The sequence below is a fragment of the Acomys russatus genome, chromosome 14, assembly GCF_903995435.1.
Source record: "Acomys russatus chromosome 14, mAcoRus1.1, whole genome shotgun sequence".
Taxonomy (NCBI): Eukaryota; Metazoa; Chordata; class Mammalia; order Rodentia; family Muridae; genus Acomys; species Acomys russatus.
This window is the reverse complement of record NC_067150.1, coordinates 37,853,037-37,870,628: the sequence shown is the minus strand read 5'-3', so window position 1 is coordinate 37,870,628 and position 17,592 is coordinate 37,853,037. Positions and strand designations below refer to the sequence as shown.

General features: G+C 52.1%; 3 protein-coding genes across 3 annotated transcripts; 1 reads left to right on the top strand and 2 right to left on the bottom strand.

The window, feature by feature from the left end:
• Positions 1-209: 209 nt before the first annotated feature.
• Apoa4 (apolipoprotein A4) lies at positions 210-7,401 on the bottom strand. The gene is made up of 4 exons (XM_051156353.1): positions 7,370-7,401; positions 2,491-2,588; positions 2,101-2,227; positions 210-1,402 (listed from the first exon to the last, which is right to left on the bottom strand). The coding sequence occupies exons 2-4, from the start codon at positions 2,537-2,539 to the stop codon at positions 373-375; spliced, it is 1,206 nt and encodes a 401-aa protein (XP_051012310.1). The 5' UTR covers positions 2,540-2,588; positions 7,370-7,401; the 3' UTR covers positions 210-372.
• Positions 7,402-8,014: 613 nt separating this feature from the next.
• On the top strand, positions 8,015-9,843 carry Apoc3 (apolipoprotein C3). The gene is made up of 4 exons (XM_051156354.1): positions 8,015-8,111; positions 8,680-8,747; positions 8,854-8,977; positions 9,715-9,843. Exons 2-4 carry the CDS (start codon positions 8,693-8,695, stop codon positions 9,830-9,832), a joined length of 297 nt encoding a protein of 98 aa, XP_051012311.1. The 5' UTR covers positions 8,015-8,111; positions 8,680-8,692; the 3' UTR covers positions 9,833-9,843.
• A 3,183-nt stretch (positions 9,844-13,026) lies between these two features.
• Apoa1 (apolipoprotein A1) lies at positions 13,027-14,596 on the bottom strand. The gene is made up of 3 exons (XM_051156352.1): positions 14,521-14,596; positions 14,220-14,373; positions 13,027-13,685 (listed from the first exon to the last, which is right to left on the bottom strand). Exons 1-3 carry the CDS (start codon positions 14,561-14,563, stop codon positions 13,088-13,090), a joined length of 795 nt encoding a protein of 264 aa, XP_051012309.1. The 5' UTR covers positions 14,564-14,596; the 3' UTR covers positions 13,027-13,087.
• Positions 14,597-17,592: the final 2,996 nt, after the last annotated feature.

Below are 17,592 nucleotides of genomic sequence, written 5' to 3'. Positions count from 1 at the left end.
TTTTGTTTTCTGATAAAGTGGCATCTTTTCTGCATCCTCCTCTCCAGCACACCAACCCCTGACCCACCCAAAGGCTCATTGCCTGCTCATCTCCCATGTCCCCCCCCCCCCCCAGTCCCTGCCAGATGCTGCTAGCTTCTCCAAGCATTGCTCTCCTTCCCACCTCAGGCTATTCCCCACCAAGGAATCACAGAGCAACCTGATGTGGCTAGTTTCTCAGTTGCTTTATTGAGTCGCGAGATGAGGCATCATCTCCCACAGGACATGTGTCCTCAAGCTGGTACAAGAAGTGCTTAGGGACAGATTGACAGGCAGGTGCTGGGACAAGGCAGGTGTCTGCTACTGGGATGGGCTGTGGGCACCAGGGACAGCTCAGCTCTCTTGGGGGATGGGCTGCACCTGTTCCTGCACCTGTTCCTGCACCTGCACCTGCTCCTGCACCTGCTCCTGACCCTGCTGCTCTTGACCCTGCTCCAGGGGCTGGCCTGGGCTCCCCTTTTTTTCCAAGGTGCCCATAAAGGAGCTGACCTTTTCCCTCAGGCTCTTCTCCAAGAAGCTCAAGTGGCTTTCCACGTCCCCCGGATTGGAGCCCAGCTGCTGCCTGAACTGCTCCATTTGCCGCACCAGAGCCTTGTTGAACATCTCCCCCAGGGGCTCCACACTGCGCCGGAACTCCTCCACCTGCTGGTCCAGCTGCCTGTTGAGGTCTTCCAGAGCCTTTGGGAGGCCCTCTGTGTTGTCCTTCAGTTTGCTGTGCACATCTACCACCAGCGGGGCCAGCTTCTTCTGCAGCTCGTTGATCTTGGTGGAGACCTTGGCCTGGAGCTCCTCGGCGTTCTTCTGCATCTGGAAGGCCAGGCCCTCCAGCTGGTGGTTGAGTTTCTCCTGCGCCCCAACAGCAAGAGGGGCCAGGCTGCGACGCAAATCCTCCAGGTTCTGGTCGATCGTGGCCTTCAGCTCGCTGGTACGGGGGGTGAGGTGCCCCTTGAGGTCTTCCACATTCCGGTCGAACTTGTTTTTTAACTCGTTGGCAAGGGGCATCACTGAGGCCTGAAAGTTGTCTGCGTTCTCCTGGACTGTGCTCTTGATTTGCTGCACAAAGGTAGTCAGCTGGTCCTTCAGTTCCTGTGTGTGTGTGCTGGCCTGTGCTTTCATTTTCTCAGTATAGGGCCTCAGGTGCTCCTGCAGCTTCTGCACATTGTCCCCGATGGCCTGGCCCACCATGTTGGCGTGGGGCATCATGCTGGTGCGTAGTTCCTCCAGCTCCCTCTGAATCTCCTGCTTCATGTTCTGTGTATCCTTGGTTATACGCTCACTCAGTTCTAGGACAAAGGGCGGTAGCTTCTTCTGCAGGTCATCGGTGTATGTATTCATGTTTCCAAGCTTGTCCTGGAAGAGGGTACTTCAGGGAAGGGACGGAGGAAGAGAAGCACCATTACACTTAGCACTAGATACACCTGTGGAAAAGTCGGCTCTGTACACCTGCCTAGGTCGGTCGGTCAGGTGTCCGTAGGAACTGAGATGTCCATCTTGTCCCGGTGGCCCTCCCTGGGGTGGGTCATGCTTTTTAGGAAATCTACTAGGCTTAGTGTGACTTTGGATTTTTTTTATCTGCAAGGATTCTGCTGAGCCTCCGCCTCTTTATCTCCCCACCGCGTGACTCAAGAAGATTGCTTTCCTTTCCTTGAGGATAAAGAAAAGGACCGGACTTTGACATCCCTCCCAGTCCAGGGTCACATTGTGCAACTGTATGTCTTCCAGTGGCACAGGGTCTGATGTCCTTGCATGTGCTCAGAGGACCCCTAAATATCCCAACCTCCCTCCCCCTGATTGCACAGGCACCTTATGTCCTCACGGGACACATTTCCCTTCTCTTTTTACCAAGAGCTTCTGATAGGATTTGGCTACTTACCAAATTCTAGCACATGGAAATAGGAAGATACTATAGGGATAGATGCCTAGGTCCAATTTCTTTCTTTACAGGGAGGATCTAGGTCCAGAGAGACTTGGCTCCACTAGTGAGGAGGGAAGGATCCCAAGTGCTAGTGTCCCACCTCTAAGAGTCAGCCAGCTATGGCCTTGCAGGCTGAGTCCACTCACTTGAGTTGTTGGGTGATATCTGACTTCTGGAATTGTTCCACAGCCTCCTTGGCATTGTCCTTTACCTGGGTGAATAAGTCCCATATCACAGTGGCCACCTGGTCCGAACTGACCTCAGCCCGGGCACCTGGGCAGAGAGCAGAAAGCACATAAGTCACGAGGGTGCATCTGTCTCCTGGCCCCTTTGCCTCGGCTCTGAGCTGGATGACTTTGGCATTGGGATGTTCCCATCTCTAGGATAAGCCTGGAAACAAGATGCCAACAAAGGTCTGTTTGCCTATGAGCTGTTGGACAAACCTGAGACCACCCTGAGCAGTCCACTAAGTCTAGAGCTGGCTTTCCTTGCTTCTTCTCCAATGCTGCAACAGCTGGAGAGCAGTGTCTACTCACCAGTGACAGCCACCAGGGCCAGGGTCAGCACCACGGCCTTCAGGAACATCCTGGGCTCCTCTCTGGGCTGCGACAGCCTCAACCGAACTGGATGCTTCCTGGAGTCAGAAGAAAACAGTTAACCGGTGTCACTGCCGAGAACGGACTGCAGCCACAGCCAGGCACACATTTAAAGCCCCTCTAGCCCTCTGTCCCCGCCTCCTCCCCAGTATGACTCCACGTTGGAAGGTGACGCACTCTCAGGAGGCCTCTTGGACTTTAGTGACCCTAAGACAACGTGGAAGCTGACAGCACACAGGCAGCTGGGGGGAAGCAGCCTTGCTGGGCTAGCCCCACCCTGTACAGGAGGCTGGGAAGGATACCCCGGAGTTTCAGAAGGGACCAGCCAGGGAGTCTAGGGGAGTCCCTGAGAAGGGCTGAGGCCCCAGGGGCCCTGTTGGCAGCCTTGGGTCTGTGCCAGGTGGGTGTGGGGAGACAGGTGAACAAGGTCCAGGTCTCCTCTTTTCACTCCAGTGAGACAGCCCCCACTTTGACAGCTGCCACCAACCCAGACTCTGTCTCAGCACATCAGCTACAGAGATAGCACCAGGCCCATTTCGGGGTGCAGCAGGTAGTGAGCGGTGATTTGGGTGTCTGTGGTAACCTTGGGCAGGAGAGGATCAGAAGCTGGGACTGAAGGGGTTAATCATCAGTGTGCTTTATGTCTCATGACTGTCAAGCTGAGTCACTTCAGTCTAGTTATCTGAAGCCTCAGTTCCTCCTTTGAACAGTAGCTAAGTTTGTTACGTTAAGGAGTGTGGTGCACGTGAAATGGGTGCAGGGGTCTTAGCCCGTAGTAAGTACCAAAAATGACAATGACTTTCTGTGTGGCTCAGAGCTAGAAAGGTAGCAGAGAACCTGATCCTCTCTAGAGAATGGCAGAAGAAGGTCCACCCTTTTCCTCAGAGGGTCATCAAGTAGGCTACAGGCAATGGTAGGTGACAGACACTGCCGTGGAAAGTACGTTTGTGACATTCCTCTGAGACTCCAAATGTGCCCACGCAAACAGTTGCAGAACACAGACATTCACAGCAAAGGTGCCAGGCTGTGGTCAGTGTGCGGCCTCGATGGAGGCCAGGAACTACATGACGCCCAACATACTGTCCCATTGGATGCTATCCAACCGATATCTGTGAAGTGAACGCCATTAGAATAGGCCTCAGTTGTGCTGAATTGATTTGCTGTGTTGCCTTTTGTTTGGTTGTTTGTTTGGTTGGGTTTGTTTGATTGTTTGTTTGTTTTTGTTTGCTTTTTGAGACAGAGTTTCTCTGTGCAGCTCTGGCTATCCTGGAACTTGCTCTGTAGACCAGGCTGCCCTTGACCAGAGATCCACTGCCTGGCCGTTTTGTTTTTGTTTTCAAATGTGTCCAGATTGGCTTGTCTCGTGAGACTGAAGTCAGCTAAATACTTGTCCTCTTCTGCTAGGCCCCTACTACCCTGAAATGCTCCCGTATTACTATAGCTTCTCGAGTGGCTAGGATCTCACTCCTTCCTAGAGCAGCAGTGCTTAGTGAGCTTTTTAAAATTATCCTTTGCCAGGCGTGGTGGTGCGTGCCTTTAATCCCAGCACTCGGGAGGTGGAGGCCAGTGTATCTCTGTGAGTTTGAGGTCAGCCTGGTCTACAAATCGAGTTCCAAGATACCCAGGGCTACACAGAGAAACCCTGTCACAAAAACAAAAAAACAACCCAATAAATAAATGCATGCAACTTAATTTATATATTATTATCTACTAATATTTGGTGGGGTGGGTATGCATGCATCACAACACATGTAGAGGTCACATGACTTGAGAGAGAGTCTCTTCTTCCCTCCTACCATTTGGGTTCAGGGTGTTGAACTGATGTCATCAGGCCTGGTGACTTTACCCACTGAGTCATCTTGCTGGCCTTTCGGTGTTTTCTGACTCCCTGGGTTTGCATCTGAATCTCACACAGTGTGTGGCTGGCGTGTGGCCTTGGATGAGTCTCCTAAGCCTCCTGAGGCTCACTTGTGAAGATCCTGTGAGGTAATCTGGTGCCCAGTAAGTTCTCATTGACTATTAGCCATGTTTTGCCTCTAAAAGGTTTGTCTCGCTGGTCCATCGACCCATTCGTCCCCATCCTGCCTTGCCAAATCAAGCCTGATCCAGCCTGTGCTGGGCCCAAAGGTCAGGACTGATGGAGGATGAGTCACAGTCACGTGGGACACCTCAGCTGCAGCTCCACCGCCTGGACCTGCAGTCTGAGTACCAGGTGCCACTAGCGTGAGACAGGTCCAGAGGTAATTGCCCGTTTGTACCCTTGCTGAGAGGACCTGTGTTACCTAAGCTTGTTCAGGAGTGGCTGCCAGTGATGGATGGACAGATATGCATTGGTATCTGAGTTTCCTGTGGGCACAGAACTTAACTCTGAGCTAAGAGATTAGGGCACCACGCATACATGTGTGCTCAGCACTCAGGTACACAGTGGCCCCTGCAGGGAAGATGTACTGTCTCCTAGCATGGCATAAATGAACATATCGACTTCTCCAAGCCTGGGACATACTTCATATGCATCTGCAGATAATTTGCATAGGGGGCGGGGCAAAGAGCAGAGAACATTACAGCCAGCCTCAGATACAGAGGACCAAGTGATCTTGGCACTCACATCTCTGTCTGACCCTGGGTCTCCTTGCTTATGTTCATCCAGAGCTCATGGCCAGTAAGGCAAATAGTCACACACCATCTATCTACCCATACAGAAGTGAAGCAGAACCCTGGGACCCTCATGCACCCAGCCTGCTCTTAGCCAAACAGAAGCAGGCTGGCAACCCACTCCCGAGGGCCAGTCTCAGACTAAAAATTCAAGACTTCTTCCCCACTGTGATGCTGAATTTTAACTGGCAATTTGACAGAATCATGCATGACCTGGGAGAGGAGTGTTTGGTGAAGAATCCTGCCCCTATATAAAATGGAGACAAGCAGACAGGCGGTGGTGGTGGTGCATGCCTTTTAATCCCAGCACTCGGGAGGCAGAGGCAGGTGGATCTCTGCATTTGAGGCCAGCCTGGTCTACAAAGTGAATCCAGGATAGTCAAGGCTACACAGAGAAACCCTGTCTTGAAAAACAAAAAACAAACAAACAAACAAACAAAAAACGGAGACGGCAAGCTGAGCTGAGGTGAGAACTAGTATTTCATGGCGCTTTGCTTTTAATTGTGTGATGTGACCAACTGCTTCATGCCCCTGTCACCATAACTTCCCCACTTGCAAGCGAGAATAACCCCTCCACTTGTTTGTGTCAGGAAAAGGAAAAGAAACTGGCACATACCCACTCCTGGCTCCTCCCTAGGCCTGGGAGTCAAGAAGAGTGTCCTCTCCCCAGAAGACTCTAGGCCAGAAAGCCATCCTAAGGCCCAGGCTGGATGGCTGAGAGGGCACAAATACCTTGGAAGGGGTTAAGTCCCAGGCCCCAGGACCCAAGGTATCACCTGCACGCTGCTAAGTTCTCCGTGCAGCTAAGTATCACATGGCTGGGAGTCTCTAGTGGCGCCCTTTGACTTTTCTTCATTCGGTGGCTATGTTCTGTACAGGAGAGATGGCAGGCTTTCCAAACCCTCCCTACCAATGGAAAAATGACCCATTGGGCCTGTTACAGCATCTCAGGGCCAAGGACCTGGTACCACACCCCAGGTTAGGATCTTAGGGCAAGAATCAGGCTGAGGAGAGAAAAGGCCGTAGCAGCTCCCTCCACCACACACAGTGCCCAATCCTGGTTCCTCCTCATCACCATCTTTCCATCTCAGCATCACTAATACTTTTCTCGGAGGAAGCTTCATTATAAATGGCTGCCAAGGACCAGCTCAGGTGCTGGGGCCCAGCTCTTCCACTGCTGGCTGGTATGTATTGAGTAGGCTTCTACCCCACTGGGCCTTTGGTTTTTAGCCATAAAGTGGAGTTAGCAATGTCTAACTAAGTCACGGGTTTTTGGACAACTTACATTTTTAACAGAAACCAGACTACTTCTCGTTTTGTCACAGTAGTCCAGGCTGACCTCCAGGTCAGGAGATTGTGAGTCCTTCCCTGGGCCAGCTGTGGCTTTCTCCATACTCTTCCTGTTCCCACTAATAGAGGAGCAGATTTCTGACCACAGACCATATGAGTCAGTGTCAAAGGCATCGGCTACTTACATATGAATGTGTGATGTGCACGCCTGTGGAGGTCAGAGGTCAGTCCCAGGTATCATTCTTCAAGGGCTATTCGCCTTGCTTTATGAGACGGGGGTCTCTCAGTGTTATCTGGGGCTCACTGAACAGCCTAGGCTTGCTGGCCATCAACTCCTGGTGACTAGTTAGCTGTCTGCCTCCTATCTCCCTATCTCCCTGCCCCCAGTGCTGGGGTTACAGGAGGACACTACCATATCCATGCTTCACGTGGGTATCGGGGACTGACCTAAGGACACCACACTTGAAAGACAAATGTTTAAGTCAAAATGTAAGTATGTTGCCAACTGGCCTATTCTACCCCCACCCTCAACGGTATAATTTAATCCTAGGATTTTGCCTGGGGTATGGTGATGCACGCCTGCAATCCCAGCAGTCCAAAGGCAGCAGCAGGCGGATCTCTTGATGAGTTTGAGGCCAGCCTGGTCTGTAGAGCAAGTTCCAGGATAGTTGGGCTTAAAAAAAAAAAAAAAAAAAAGGAAACAAATAAACAAAACAAACCCTAGGATTTCTTGGCTCCAAAGTCTTTGCGTCCAAAGATGCTGTCCTCTGGGCTGTAGGTCTGAGTTCTTGCTCAGGGGACACCTTAGCATCAAGAGGCCTAAGGTCCCTCTTGGAAAGCTGCCTGCCCCACAGCACCTCCTTTACCCTTTCTGTACCTTGTGGCCTCCAGGTTCTCGGTGCCAGGGGTCACATAGAGGCCAGATATTATCCAGCCGTGAGCTCTGCTTCTGTCTCAGAATACTATCAATGGGTCGAGAGGGCAAGATGAGGCACATGGAGGAGGGAGGGGCAAAGGCCTTGGGCCTAGTACAATCTTTGCCCTTCTCTCATCAAGCATTGGCCAGGCAGGGCCGAGAAGACTGTTGGGGACACAACTGTGGGTGGAGGTCTGCTGGGACCTTCACCCTGCCACTGCCCACCTCGCTCTGCCATAGCTCTTCTACAGCTGCACCACAGAATGCCCCATTCAGTTCTACCGTGAGGCGTCTGTGAATATACCTGTCAACTGTCTCCAGGCTCCTTTCTTCTGAGCTTTGTTGGGAGAGATTGGGCCTGTCAAGTGTGAAGGGCTAAAGCGGGCCTGAGGCCCAAGGCTTGTCCCCTAAGTCTTTCTCTATCTTTCCAGCCTCACCTAGGGGAGCCAGTGGCTGAGCCCTTGGCTGTGGAGGTGGAGGTGAACAGCATGGGCAACCTTGGAGGGATTACTCAACTCCTCTGGCAGCTGGCTGCATGGCCTCCCTGCCTCAGGCTCTGGTCTGAACTACTCAGCAGGTGACCTTTGCCCAGTTCACCTGGCCTTTCTGTGCCCCTGTGCCATCCTGGGGCCAGTATAAAACAAGTCAGAGCCCTCCCCGCTTGCCTGCTCAGTTTATCCCTAGAAGCAGCTAGCTACTCCAGGTAATGCCCCTGGGGAGGAGAGGAAGGGAGGGAGGGAAAGAGAGAGAGGGGACAGAGAGTTGGAGGAAGCTCTTGCTACCCGGCCAGCGAGCCTACAAAAGTCTTGAGATCCAGAAGTGGCCTCCACCCTTGGGATCCTAACAGGTGGGGAAGGGCTGGAAGCTGAGGAAAGGGAGAAAAAGCCTTGCACTGGGAAGTGGCAGAGCTGACTGGAACTGGGTCCCGCTGTCCCTTACCCAGCATGCTCAGGGTTTTTTTTATACGTCTTTGATGTCCATGCCTACCCCAGACAGAAACACTGTGGCCTAGAGATGTACAGAAACCTCGTGTCTCCCAGCACATCGGGGCAGAGAAAGGGTAGATGTCCCACTCTGTAGGGGTTTTTTATATTCCATCATCCACCCTACCCTGGGGCCTGGCTCTCCTATAGTTCTCTGTCTGAGAGCTGATACAGGTAGGAAAAAGGCTTGGGCTTCATTCACCCCAGAGGCTATGGTGCTCTTGAACTCAGAGATTTGGCATGGCGGGTCCTCCCACTAGTGCCTCCTCACAAGACAATCTCCCACAGGTGCACAGGCGCCATGCAGCCCCGGATGCTCCTCATCGTAGCCCTCTCGGCTCTCCTGGCATCTGCCCGTAAGCTGGTGGGAGCGGGGCAGGACTTTCCGTGGGAGAGCATCCTGCCCTGAGAAGTGGCAGCTGGGAGGGAGGGCTAGCATCACTCAATTCTACTCTGTTGTAGGAGCTGATGAGGCAGAGGAATCCTTGCTGCTGGCCTCCATGCAGGGCTACATGGAACAGGCTGCCAAGAGGGTCCAGAATGCACTAAGCAATGTGCAGCAGTCTGAGATGGCCATGCAGGCTAGGTATTCACCCGATTAGCTTCTTTTCCTGTTCCCTCTCCCCTTACCCCTGTTATCTTCCCAGTTTTGGAAACTAACTGTGGGTCAGAGAAGTCAGATGACCTGCTGATATCACAGAGCTCAGGAGCAATTTTTCCAATGAGAGGCCGTTCCCCCACCCCACCCCACCCACTCACAACCACATGAGACACCTCCAGGACACTATTTGTATGGACTACAAAGGCAAGCTGGCCGGGTGTGGTGGTGCACACCTTTAATTCCAGCTCTCAGGAGGCAGAAGCAGGAGGATTGCTGTGAGTTCGAGGCCAGCCTGGTCTACAAAGCGAGTCCAGGACAGCCAAGGCTGCACAGAGAAACCCTGTCTCGAAAAACCAAAAAAAAAAAAAAAAAAAAGGCAAGCTGACCTTAAGTGTCCACCTCGCCAATGCTTGGTGCCTGGGGCCTGAGAGGGACTTGTTTGTGTGTGTGTGTGTGTGTGTGTGTGTGTGTGTGTGTGTGTGTGTGTGTGTGTCAGCCATGAAGGTCTGATCCTACCTTGATGAAGGTGGGGTTCCTTAGGCTCCCCTTTACCATCTCTTTTGCCCTTGCCTGGGAGGTAGTTGCAGGTGATTCCGGGGTGGTAAGTGAGGTGGTGCTGGTGGCTTAGAGAGCCGGTGGGGCCTGGGGTGCAATCGTGGCTCTGGCAAGGGAACATTTCACACTTAACTCTACGGATGCCTCTTCCTGCTTTTAACCCCCAGGGGCTGGATGGACAATGGCTTCAGTTCCCTGAAAGGCTACTTCAGCAAGTTCACTGACAAGTTGGCTGGCCTCTGGGATTCTAGCCCTGAAGTCCACCCAACCAATTCCAGTTACTGAACCTTGAGACTCCTGTGTTCCAAATGTGCCCCATGCATCCATTCTGCTGCTGCGGGACCGAGCGGGAGGGGGGCACCCTAAAGGCTGCTTTTAGGGGAAAGCATTCTTGTGTCTTTACCTCTCCCCAGACCTCACCTAAAGACGCTGCCCAAATAAAGCTAGATTGGAAGCTGCCAAGGGGTGTGTCTCACGTGCCTTGATGTCTGGGCATGGGAATGAGCTAGGCCTGTTGGGTGGGTGGGCCTGGGGGGGCTGTACCTCATCCACCACTTTAGCGGTCTTTGGGGGCGGTGTTTCTTCTTTTGTAAGTTAGGGCTAGCTCTGCTTACCGGCTTGACCTGATGGGTTTATGTGAAAGATCAAATCAGGTAACAGACTTGCCATCACAGTGTGGGGACAGCATGGACAATGTGACCAGTGTGGCTTCTGTCTGTCCTACACTTTGGAGTTCAGGTCAGATGTGATCGACAAACCTGTGCAGCTGGTTTGCATGGCCCAGGGCTGCCTTCCTCTTCCTTCCTTCCTTCCATTATTTATTTTATATGCCCTGTGTAGGCCTGGCTGTCCTGGACTCACTTTGTAGACCAGGCTGGTCTCAAACTCACAGAGAGCTGCCTGCCTCTGCCTCCCGAGTGCTGGGATTACAGATGTGCGCCACCGAGCCCGGCTGCATGGTCCCTTTAAACACACTGAAAGGAAAGAGGCTGGCTGGGATGTTGATTGGATAGGTTTTGACCCCACTGCATCATACGTGGGGTCTGCCCCTTCACTGCAGGCTTGTTGTGAAACTGAGATGGCAGAGTGTCTAAAGGCTTGTGGCACAGCGTCTGCTCACCTCAGGTGCCTGGTAAACAGTGTTCTTTGTGAGAGCTAAGCTGGCTGACCTCTTAGACTGGAGTGTAGACCCAGTGTCATCAGAATCCCAACAGGGCTGTTTACTATGTTCCCTCCACCGTTAAGCACTTACTTCAGAGAGATCGAGGGTCACAAAACAGGTCTCCCACACTAAAGAATAAAAGAGCATTGTTTAGGGAATGTGGACGGTGCTTGCCCAGGGTCGACAGCAAGCATACGGCAGGGCCAGCTGTCCATTTTCCACTTGATTATCATGAGAAAAGACTGTGCCAGGCGTTGGAGGCTCCTTCCCAGACAGTATCAGTGCAGCTAGCAGCCTGGACTGTGTTCTCTCAGGGGCGTCTCTTCCTGTCTCCCCAGAGCCAGCAGTCTCAGTGTCCATACCTGGAAACCTTCCCACCCAAACCTGGCCTGATACCTGCGTAGCTTTGTATGATTACAATTGTAAAGACCCACCCCTTTATCCAGGGGCTCTTGAAGATACCTGGGGGGGGGGGGGATAGGGAAGGACTCTCTGGCTGTGTGACAATGACCTGCATACCCACACAAGCATGAAGAAAGGCTGTTGGTGTGGGAATGTGTGTGCATGCACCGTTATCACATGAACACCAGTGCCTGGTTACACTTTTTTTTTTTTTTTTTAATTAAAGTAATTGTGGTTGCCCACAGCAGGTTAGTCTAAATAAGAGGCAACTCGGGCTTGGTATGCGGCTCCATTGGTAGAGTGATTATTTGTGGGTCACAGAGCTCTGGGTTTGAGCACCGCACTGAATAAACTTGGTGTGGTAGAGCATTCTTGTCACCCCAGCACTTGGGAGATGGAGGCAGGAAGCTCATCTGAGCCCAGCCTGGAGCCTACTGGAGACACTGTCTCCAAATAAGATGAATAAATGAGGAAATAAATAAGGACTGGCAAGATGGCTCAGCTGGGAGAGGCACATGCTACACTAATCCTGGTGGCCTGAGTTTGATCTTTGGGACCCACATGGGAGATAGAGAACTGACTGCTGCAAGTTCTCCCCTGATCAGCACACATGTTCTGAGGCATGTGAAAATCTACACACACACATAAGTCTAATAGAAATTTAACTTAAAAAAAGATTTATTTATTTCTTTATTATGAATACAGTGCTCTGTTTGCATGTATACCATAGGGCATCAGATCACATTCTAGATGGTTGTGAACCACCATGTGGTTGATGGGAATTGAACTCAGGACCTCTGGAGGAGCCGTCAGTGCCCTTAACCTCTGAGCCATCTCTCTAACCCCTGAAATGTAACTATTTTTAAAGTGTTTTGTTTTTGTTCTTCGAGATAGGGTTTCCCTGTGTACCCATGACTGTCCTAAAACTCGATCTGTAGACCAGGCTGGCCTCAAACTCAGAGGTCCACCTGTCTCTGCCTCCCAAGTGTTAGGTGTGTGCCACTCACCTGGCTAAAAATGTAAATATTTTAAAGTGTGTGTGTCTGTGTGTGTGTGTGTGTGTGTGTTGTCCCAAATATTGAACTCAGGTCCTTGGGCTTGGTGACAAATGCCTCTACCTAGTGAGCCACATTACCAGCCCCAATGTAATAAAAGTTTTTTTTTGTTTGTTTCTTTCTTTCTTTCATTCTTTTTTTTTTTTTTTAAACAACAACACATCCTGTCCCACCTTTCCTGCAATAACTAACTTTGGACCTTCAAGCTTCCTCGACCTTAAAGGCCATCATTCGGGGTTAGGAGATGGATCTGAAGGCCTCTCCTGTAAGTGTGGCGATCGGCATCACGAAGTGGTTTTTACCCAGCTGCCAGACAGAGGTGGCTGCAACTGCCAGTTTCTGGATGGGGAAGCTACTGTGGAGGCATCTTGCCTGAGGGATAAAAGGAAAGGGAAATGTTTGCCGAGATGTTTGTAGTAAGTGAAAGCAGAGGGCTGAGTTCCAGGCATTTTATCTGCACCCGGCCAATAATACAAGTCTCTGCTGTTCTTGAGGAATCCTGGCTCTAGGGAGCAGAAGGGGTTCCTGTCTACCCAAGTGGATCCCTCCTGGAAACCGCTTCTGGCACAGTCACAGTCTCAAAGCCGGTCAGTCCTATGCCCAGCCACTCCCAAGATTTGAACCTCTGTGGGGCGCTGTTCGGGGGTCTCCCTGTCTCTTTGCCTGGCCAGCTGTTTCCCTCAGAGCCTTCTTAGGAAGGGATTCTGTCTCACAATCTAAACTAGCTCACATCCAGCTTGAGTAAGCTTGGAGAGCTGAGTAGTCCTGTAAGAAGGAATCCCCACTGCAGGACCATGTTGCCGTGTCCCTGGATATCCCCTTAGAGCCGTCCCTATGTCCCCCAAAGAAAGAAAGCATCCCACTTTGGAAAAGTTTATTGTAAGAAAACCAATGCAGGGGTGGGGAACAGAGGCTGGCGCCTCACTGGCCGTTCAGCTTCTTGCTGGCCTCATCGATTAAAGTCGCGACTCTGGCCTTAAAGGTCTCCACCATTGGCATCAGGCCCTGGCGCAGGTCCTCCAGCGCGGGTTTGGCCTTCTCACCAAACGTCTTCAGGTGTTGGCTGGCCTTGGTGTGGTAGCTCGCCAGGGTGGGGTTGTTCTTGAGTTCGGCCAGGCGCTGGGCTAGTCGCTCGCGCAGGTTGTCGTGGTGGGGAGCCAATTGTGTGCGCAGCGAGTCTACAAGCAGGCGCAAGCGGTCGCGAGCATCCTGGCCCAGAGGGCCTAGCTTTCCTTGCCACTCCTGCATCTGCTGGCTCGCGCTGTCGCGCAGCTCGGCTCCCAGAGGCGCCACCTTTTGGTGGTAGAACTCCACCTCCTTCTGCCACTTGTTCTGGAAGTCGTCCAGGTAGGGCTGCACGCTCTTCTTCACTTCCTCCAGGTCCTTGTTCATCTCCTGCCTCAGCCAATCTGTTTCCTTTTCCACATTATCCCACAGCTCCAGAGAAAGCGGGCCCAGCTGATCCTGTAGGCTGCTAAAGGTTGTGCCCAGGGTATCCCAGTTTTCCAAGAGATTCAGGCTGGAGGAAGAGAGAGGGCAGGCAGCTGAGAGATGGCCCCAGGCGTCTTGCACTGCCCCACGTCTGCAGACCCATGATCCCTGGGGTCAGTCCTGGGTGCCACCTGTCCCCAAATGTGCAGATGCTATGGTCCTAGTTTCCCTGAACATGTGCCCCTCTAACTCCTAGCTTTCCCCTCACATCTTTCTATATACATTGCCTGAGGCACCAAGGACACACAAATGGGATTGGTGCCTTTTGCAAGGTCAGTCCCCCCCCCCCTTTTTTTTTTTTGGTGCTGGCTGACCAGTACTTGGGAGTTACACAAAGGAAGGGATTTTGCACTCATAGGCAGAACAGGGGTGTGTGGTTACCCAACAGCCAGGTAAATCCCATCCCTATTCCTCTATTGGAATCTGCCATGGTGCCCAATTGGTAGGGGAACAAGTGAAAATGTAGCCAGTTCAGTTACAGCCTCTTCTCCCAGGCCCCTCTATCCACCCTAGATGGGCAGCCCCTGCCGTGCTCTAACACCCAGGCTGGGTCCTTCCTTACTTCAGCTGTTTGCCCAAGGCAGAGCTTTCCAATTGGGACACATAGTCTCTGCCGCTGTCTTTGACCGCATCGACATACACAGTAGCAAAGTCCTTCATTCTGTCCCATGGGGTCTGCGGGTCATCTTGCTGCCAGAAATGCCGAGCCTGGCTCCCTGGGGATGAAGGGGAGACCCATGTCAAGGCCATCTCTGGGCTGGGGGCTGAGCTGAAAGGTCTCCCTTGGAGTCAGGGAGAGGGGCAGGGAGAATTCTATTCTCTGTACCCAGGAAGGTAGTCCATGGGGGCCAAGGGGCACCTACCTGTCAGGAAGATCAGAGCCACCGCCAGCACCACAGCTTTCATCCTGAAGGGGGTGGGTAACCTGAAGAAGAAGAAGAAGAATGGCTGGGCTGAAGCGCGGGGCGGGGGGGGGGGGGGGGGCAGAAAAAGATTGTCATGTAGAAGCCCCACACTTGCACCCCACAGCCAAGCCAGTGGGAAGAGAGTCTAGAGTGGGAAAAGGTCCCAGATACCCACAATATTGGTTCGGACAGAGTGGAGCGTCAACTGGGAGGCACTAGGGAACCAGGGTAGCCTAGGGCAGGTAGCAGTACTTACCTCCCTGGCGCTCCCTAATAGTCTCTGGGTGTCCAGCGCTTCTTCCCTGAACTATATATGTCTGTAGGCAGGGGCTGGGCTAGAAGACTGATAAGCTCAGGCCTGGCCCTGTCACTGCTTACTTTTCCTGACAATGTGGAACTTAAGAGTTCAAGGATCAGCTCTGTTCCTGAGGTGTGGGCAAACAGAGCAGGCAAACAGGAAGCTGTGGGGGCTGCAGAGCTGGGATCAAGGGTTCAGGTGGGGGCAACAGGGAAGTGGCTGCAGACTCAAGGGGTCCCCAGAGAAGGCAGTTGCACCATCCCCCCTGCTGTGCTCCTATGTGTTGCTGATGCCCTCTCAGCCTGGAGCAGGGTCAGGATGGGGAACTTTGGGCTCCTGCACTCACATCCCCACCCCCAAAGGTTTTGTTTTGTTTTTTCAATTTTTGCATTCCAAGGAGTTGCTCCTTTCACCTTACCCTGGTCCCCCAAGTAGGGGACGCCTCTCTCCAGATGCCTGATAGGCCTCCTAACCCTAAATCCAAGAACAGCTGTGGTGCCAGGATTGCCTGGGTGAAATGTGGAATGGCTCAGGGTCCCACGCTGAGGGTGAAGACCCCTCTGACACTTCAGAAAACATAACAGAAGCCCACATGGAATTCTCAGCTCCTTCCTTCCCTCCCTCTCTCCCTCCAGCCTTCCCCACTTCCTTTCTTTTGGAGACAAGGTCTTTGTGCGTAGCTCAAGCCTACCTACCTCCAACTCAAGATAATCCTGTCTCATCTTTCCAAGAGTTAGAATATGCCACCAAGCCTAGCTCTAACACGTGTGTGTGTGTGTGTGTGTGTGTGTGTGTGTGTGTGTGTGTGTGTGTTTGGGGGGTGGGGGAGTAGGCATGGGGGGGGGGCTAGGGATGGAAACCCATTCTCATGCTCATTGAGGAGTCTACTGTGGAGTTTTTACCCCAGACCTTAGAGTTGCCAATGTTTTTGTCATGCGTAGATGCTGTTACCCAGCCTCTCCACCAAAGACAACCTCACCATACACCCTGACCACCAAAGGGGGCTAATGATGTTCAATGAGGAAAAGCCTGCCCACAGTGGTGAGGGCCTAGGCTCAATCCCCGGGACGGGAGTGCTGGGAAGCCGGGTAAGGTGAGCTCAGTATGGTGGCCCGTGTCTTCAGTCCTTGGACTTGGGAGATCAGAGGACTGAGGGTTCAAAACCACAGCCTTGGGTAGATAGTAAGTTTGAGGTCTCAGACTATCTAAAAAAAAAAAATCCATAACAAATCTCATCGTGGAACCTGTGACTTTCCAAGCTAAGAGGAACTTTTGAGATCATCGATTTGGGCCTCTCCTATGAGGAACTGATGAGGCTGGAAGGAACTTGCTGTGTTCGTCATTTCAGCTGAGAGGCAGGGATGGACCTTGAGCTCAGACCTCTGCACTTGGGACCCAGGGCAATATATACTCTGCCCATCACCCTAGGAAACTCCCCAACTCTCTGGAAACCAGCCTGAATTCTGGGAGTGGCTGGGCTCCAGGCTGATCCTATCCCTGGAGGCTTTGTAGCCAGAGTGAGCCTTGGTTTGAACTTGGGTTCTGCAAGGTTACATAACCTCCTCACCTCTGGGCTTCTTACCTGTTAAGGGGAGATAGTAACAGAACACGCCATGCCTTCATTATGATCCCAGTCACTGTGTGGGAAGCAGAACGAGAGGACAGAAAAGACGTGTGTGCACTTCTGAATGCCAGGAGCCTGTGCCTGCTGCCCAACATGGCAAATGTGATTAGGGGGCCTAAGCTGAAAGGTAGCCTGGGATATCCAGGGGCCACCTCAATCATCACAAGGGTCCTTCAATATGCAAGAGGAGGCAGAAGGGCCAAAGCCAAGGAGAGACTGAGAACAGGGACAAGGGGGAGAGCAATGTAAGTGTGGGGGTGATCAGCCAAGGTGTATTGCCTGCCCATCCATGGTCGCTGGAAGTAAGAAGCGAGGAAGGTGCAAATTTTTCTGAATGAAAATTTCAGATGGAAAAATCACTCTAATGATGCCCTGTTTTTAGCCATGCCTTGAACTTCTGAACTCCAGAGCTGTATTTGTATTGTGTTAACCATGAGCTTTGAATATATTTCAAGCAAAACTGTTGAAAAAGGTAATCGACAGTCCATGGCAAGTGTTCTGTGTCCCAGAATCCCAATTTCACAGCCATGAACACATTTGCATTACTAGGCCATAGCCTGTGACCCTAGCTGCTGGCAGCAGAAACAGGGCAAAGGCAGGTGGCTGGCTTGCTGTGCTATGATGCAGGACATCTGCTCCAGGTTGACTTAGTCCCAGAGGCCTGTGGGAGGAGTAGCTTCCTAGAGTGTAGGTGTGTGTGTGTGTGTGTGTGTGTGTGTGTGTGTGTGTGTGTGTGTGTGTGTGTGTGTGTGTGTGTCTATCTGTCTGTCTGTCTGTCTGTGTGGCAGGAATCTGAGCAGCTTACCTGTTGGCCTGGCCGCTTCCCACAATCTAATTGAACCAAACATTTGCTCAGTTCTACAGTCCTCATTTTCTACAATAAACTTGAGACGCTCCCATAAGGCTGGAGACTGAGTTTTCTCTCTTGGTATTTTGCCCATCAGAAAACTGCAGGCTCAGAGCTGCTAGGAACCTCCCTGGCCCTCAGCTTTGAAACGGTGACCTGTGGGGCCTAGGGCTCATGTCCCCTCCATACTTACTTGCTAGTGTCTGTCACTTTATCATAAGACACTTGACTTAAACTAATCTAAACAGCTCCTTACTATTC

Excerpts from the sequence above, each read along its gene's own strand:
- Apoa4 (XM_051156353.1), bottom strand. The coding sequence starts at position 2,539 with ATGTTCCTGAAGGCCGTGGTGCTGACCCTGGCCCTGGTGGCTGTCACT. Across the intron at positions 2,228-2,490 it reads GGCCCTGGTGGCTGTCACTG|GTGCCCGGGCTGAGGTCAGT; the intron begins GTGAGTAGACAC and ends CTCTCTGCCCAG. Across the intron at positions 1,403-2,100 it reads GATATCACCCAACAACTCAA|TACCCTCTTCCAGGACAAGC; the intron begins GTGAGTGGACTC and ends CCTTCCCTGAAG.
- Apoc3 (XM_051156354.1), top strand. The coding sequence starts at position 8,693 with ATGCAGCCCCGGATGCTCCTCATCGTAGCCCTCTCGGCTCTCCTGGCA. Across the intron at positions 8,748-8,853 it reads GGCTCTCCTGGCATCTGCCC|GAGCTGATGAGGCAGAGGAA; the intron begins GTAAGCTGGTGG and ends ACTCTGTTGTAG. Across the intron at positions 8,978-9,714 it reads GAGATGGCCATGCAGGCTAG|GGGCTGGATGGACAATGGCT; the intron begins GTATTCACCCGA and ends TTTAACCCCCAG.
- Apoa1 (XM_051156352.1), bottom strand. The coding sequence starts at position 14,563 with ATGAAAGCTGTGGTGCTGGCGGTGGCTCTGATCTTCCTGACAG. Across the intron at positions 14,374-14,520 it reads GGCTCTGATCTTCCTGACAG|GGAGCCAGGCTCGGCATTTC; the intron begins GTAGGTGCCCCT and ends CTTCATCCCCAG. Across the intron at positions 13,686-14,219 it reads GCCTTGGGCAAACAGCTGAA|CCTGAATCTCTTGGAAAACT; the intron begins GTAAGGAAGGAC and ends CTCTTCCTCCAG.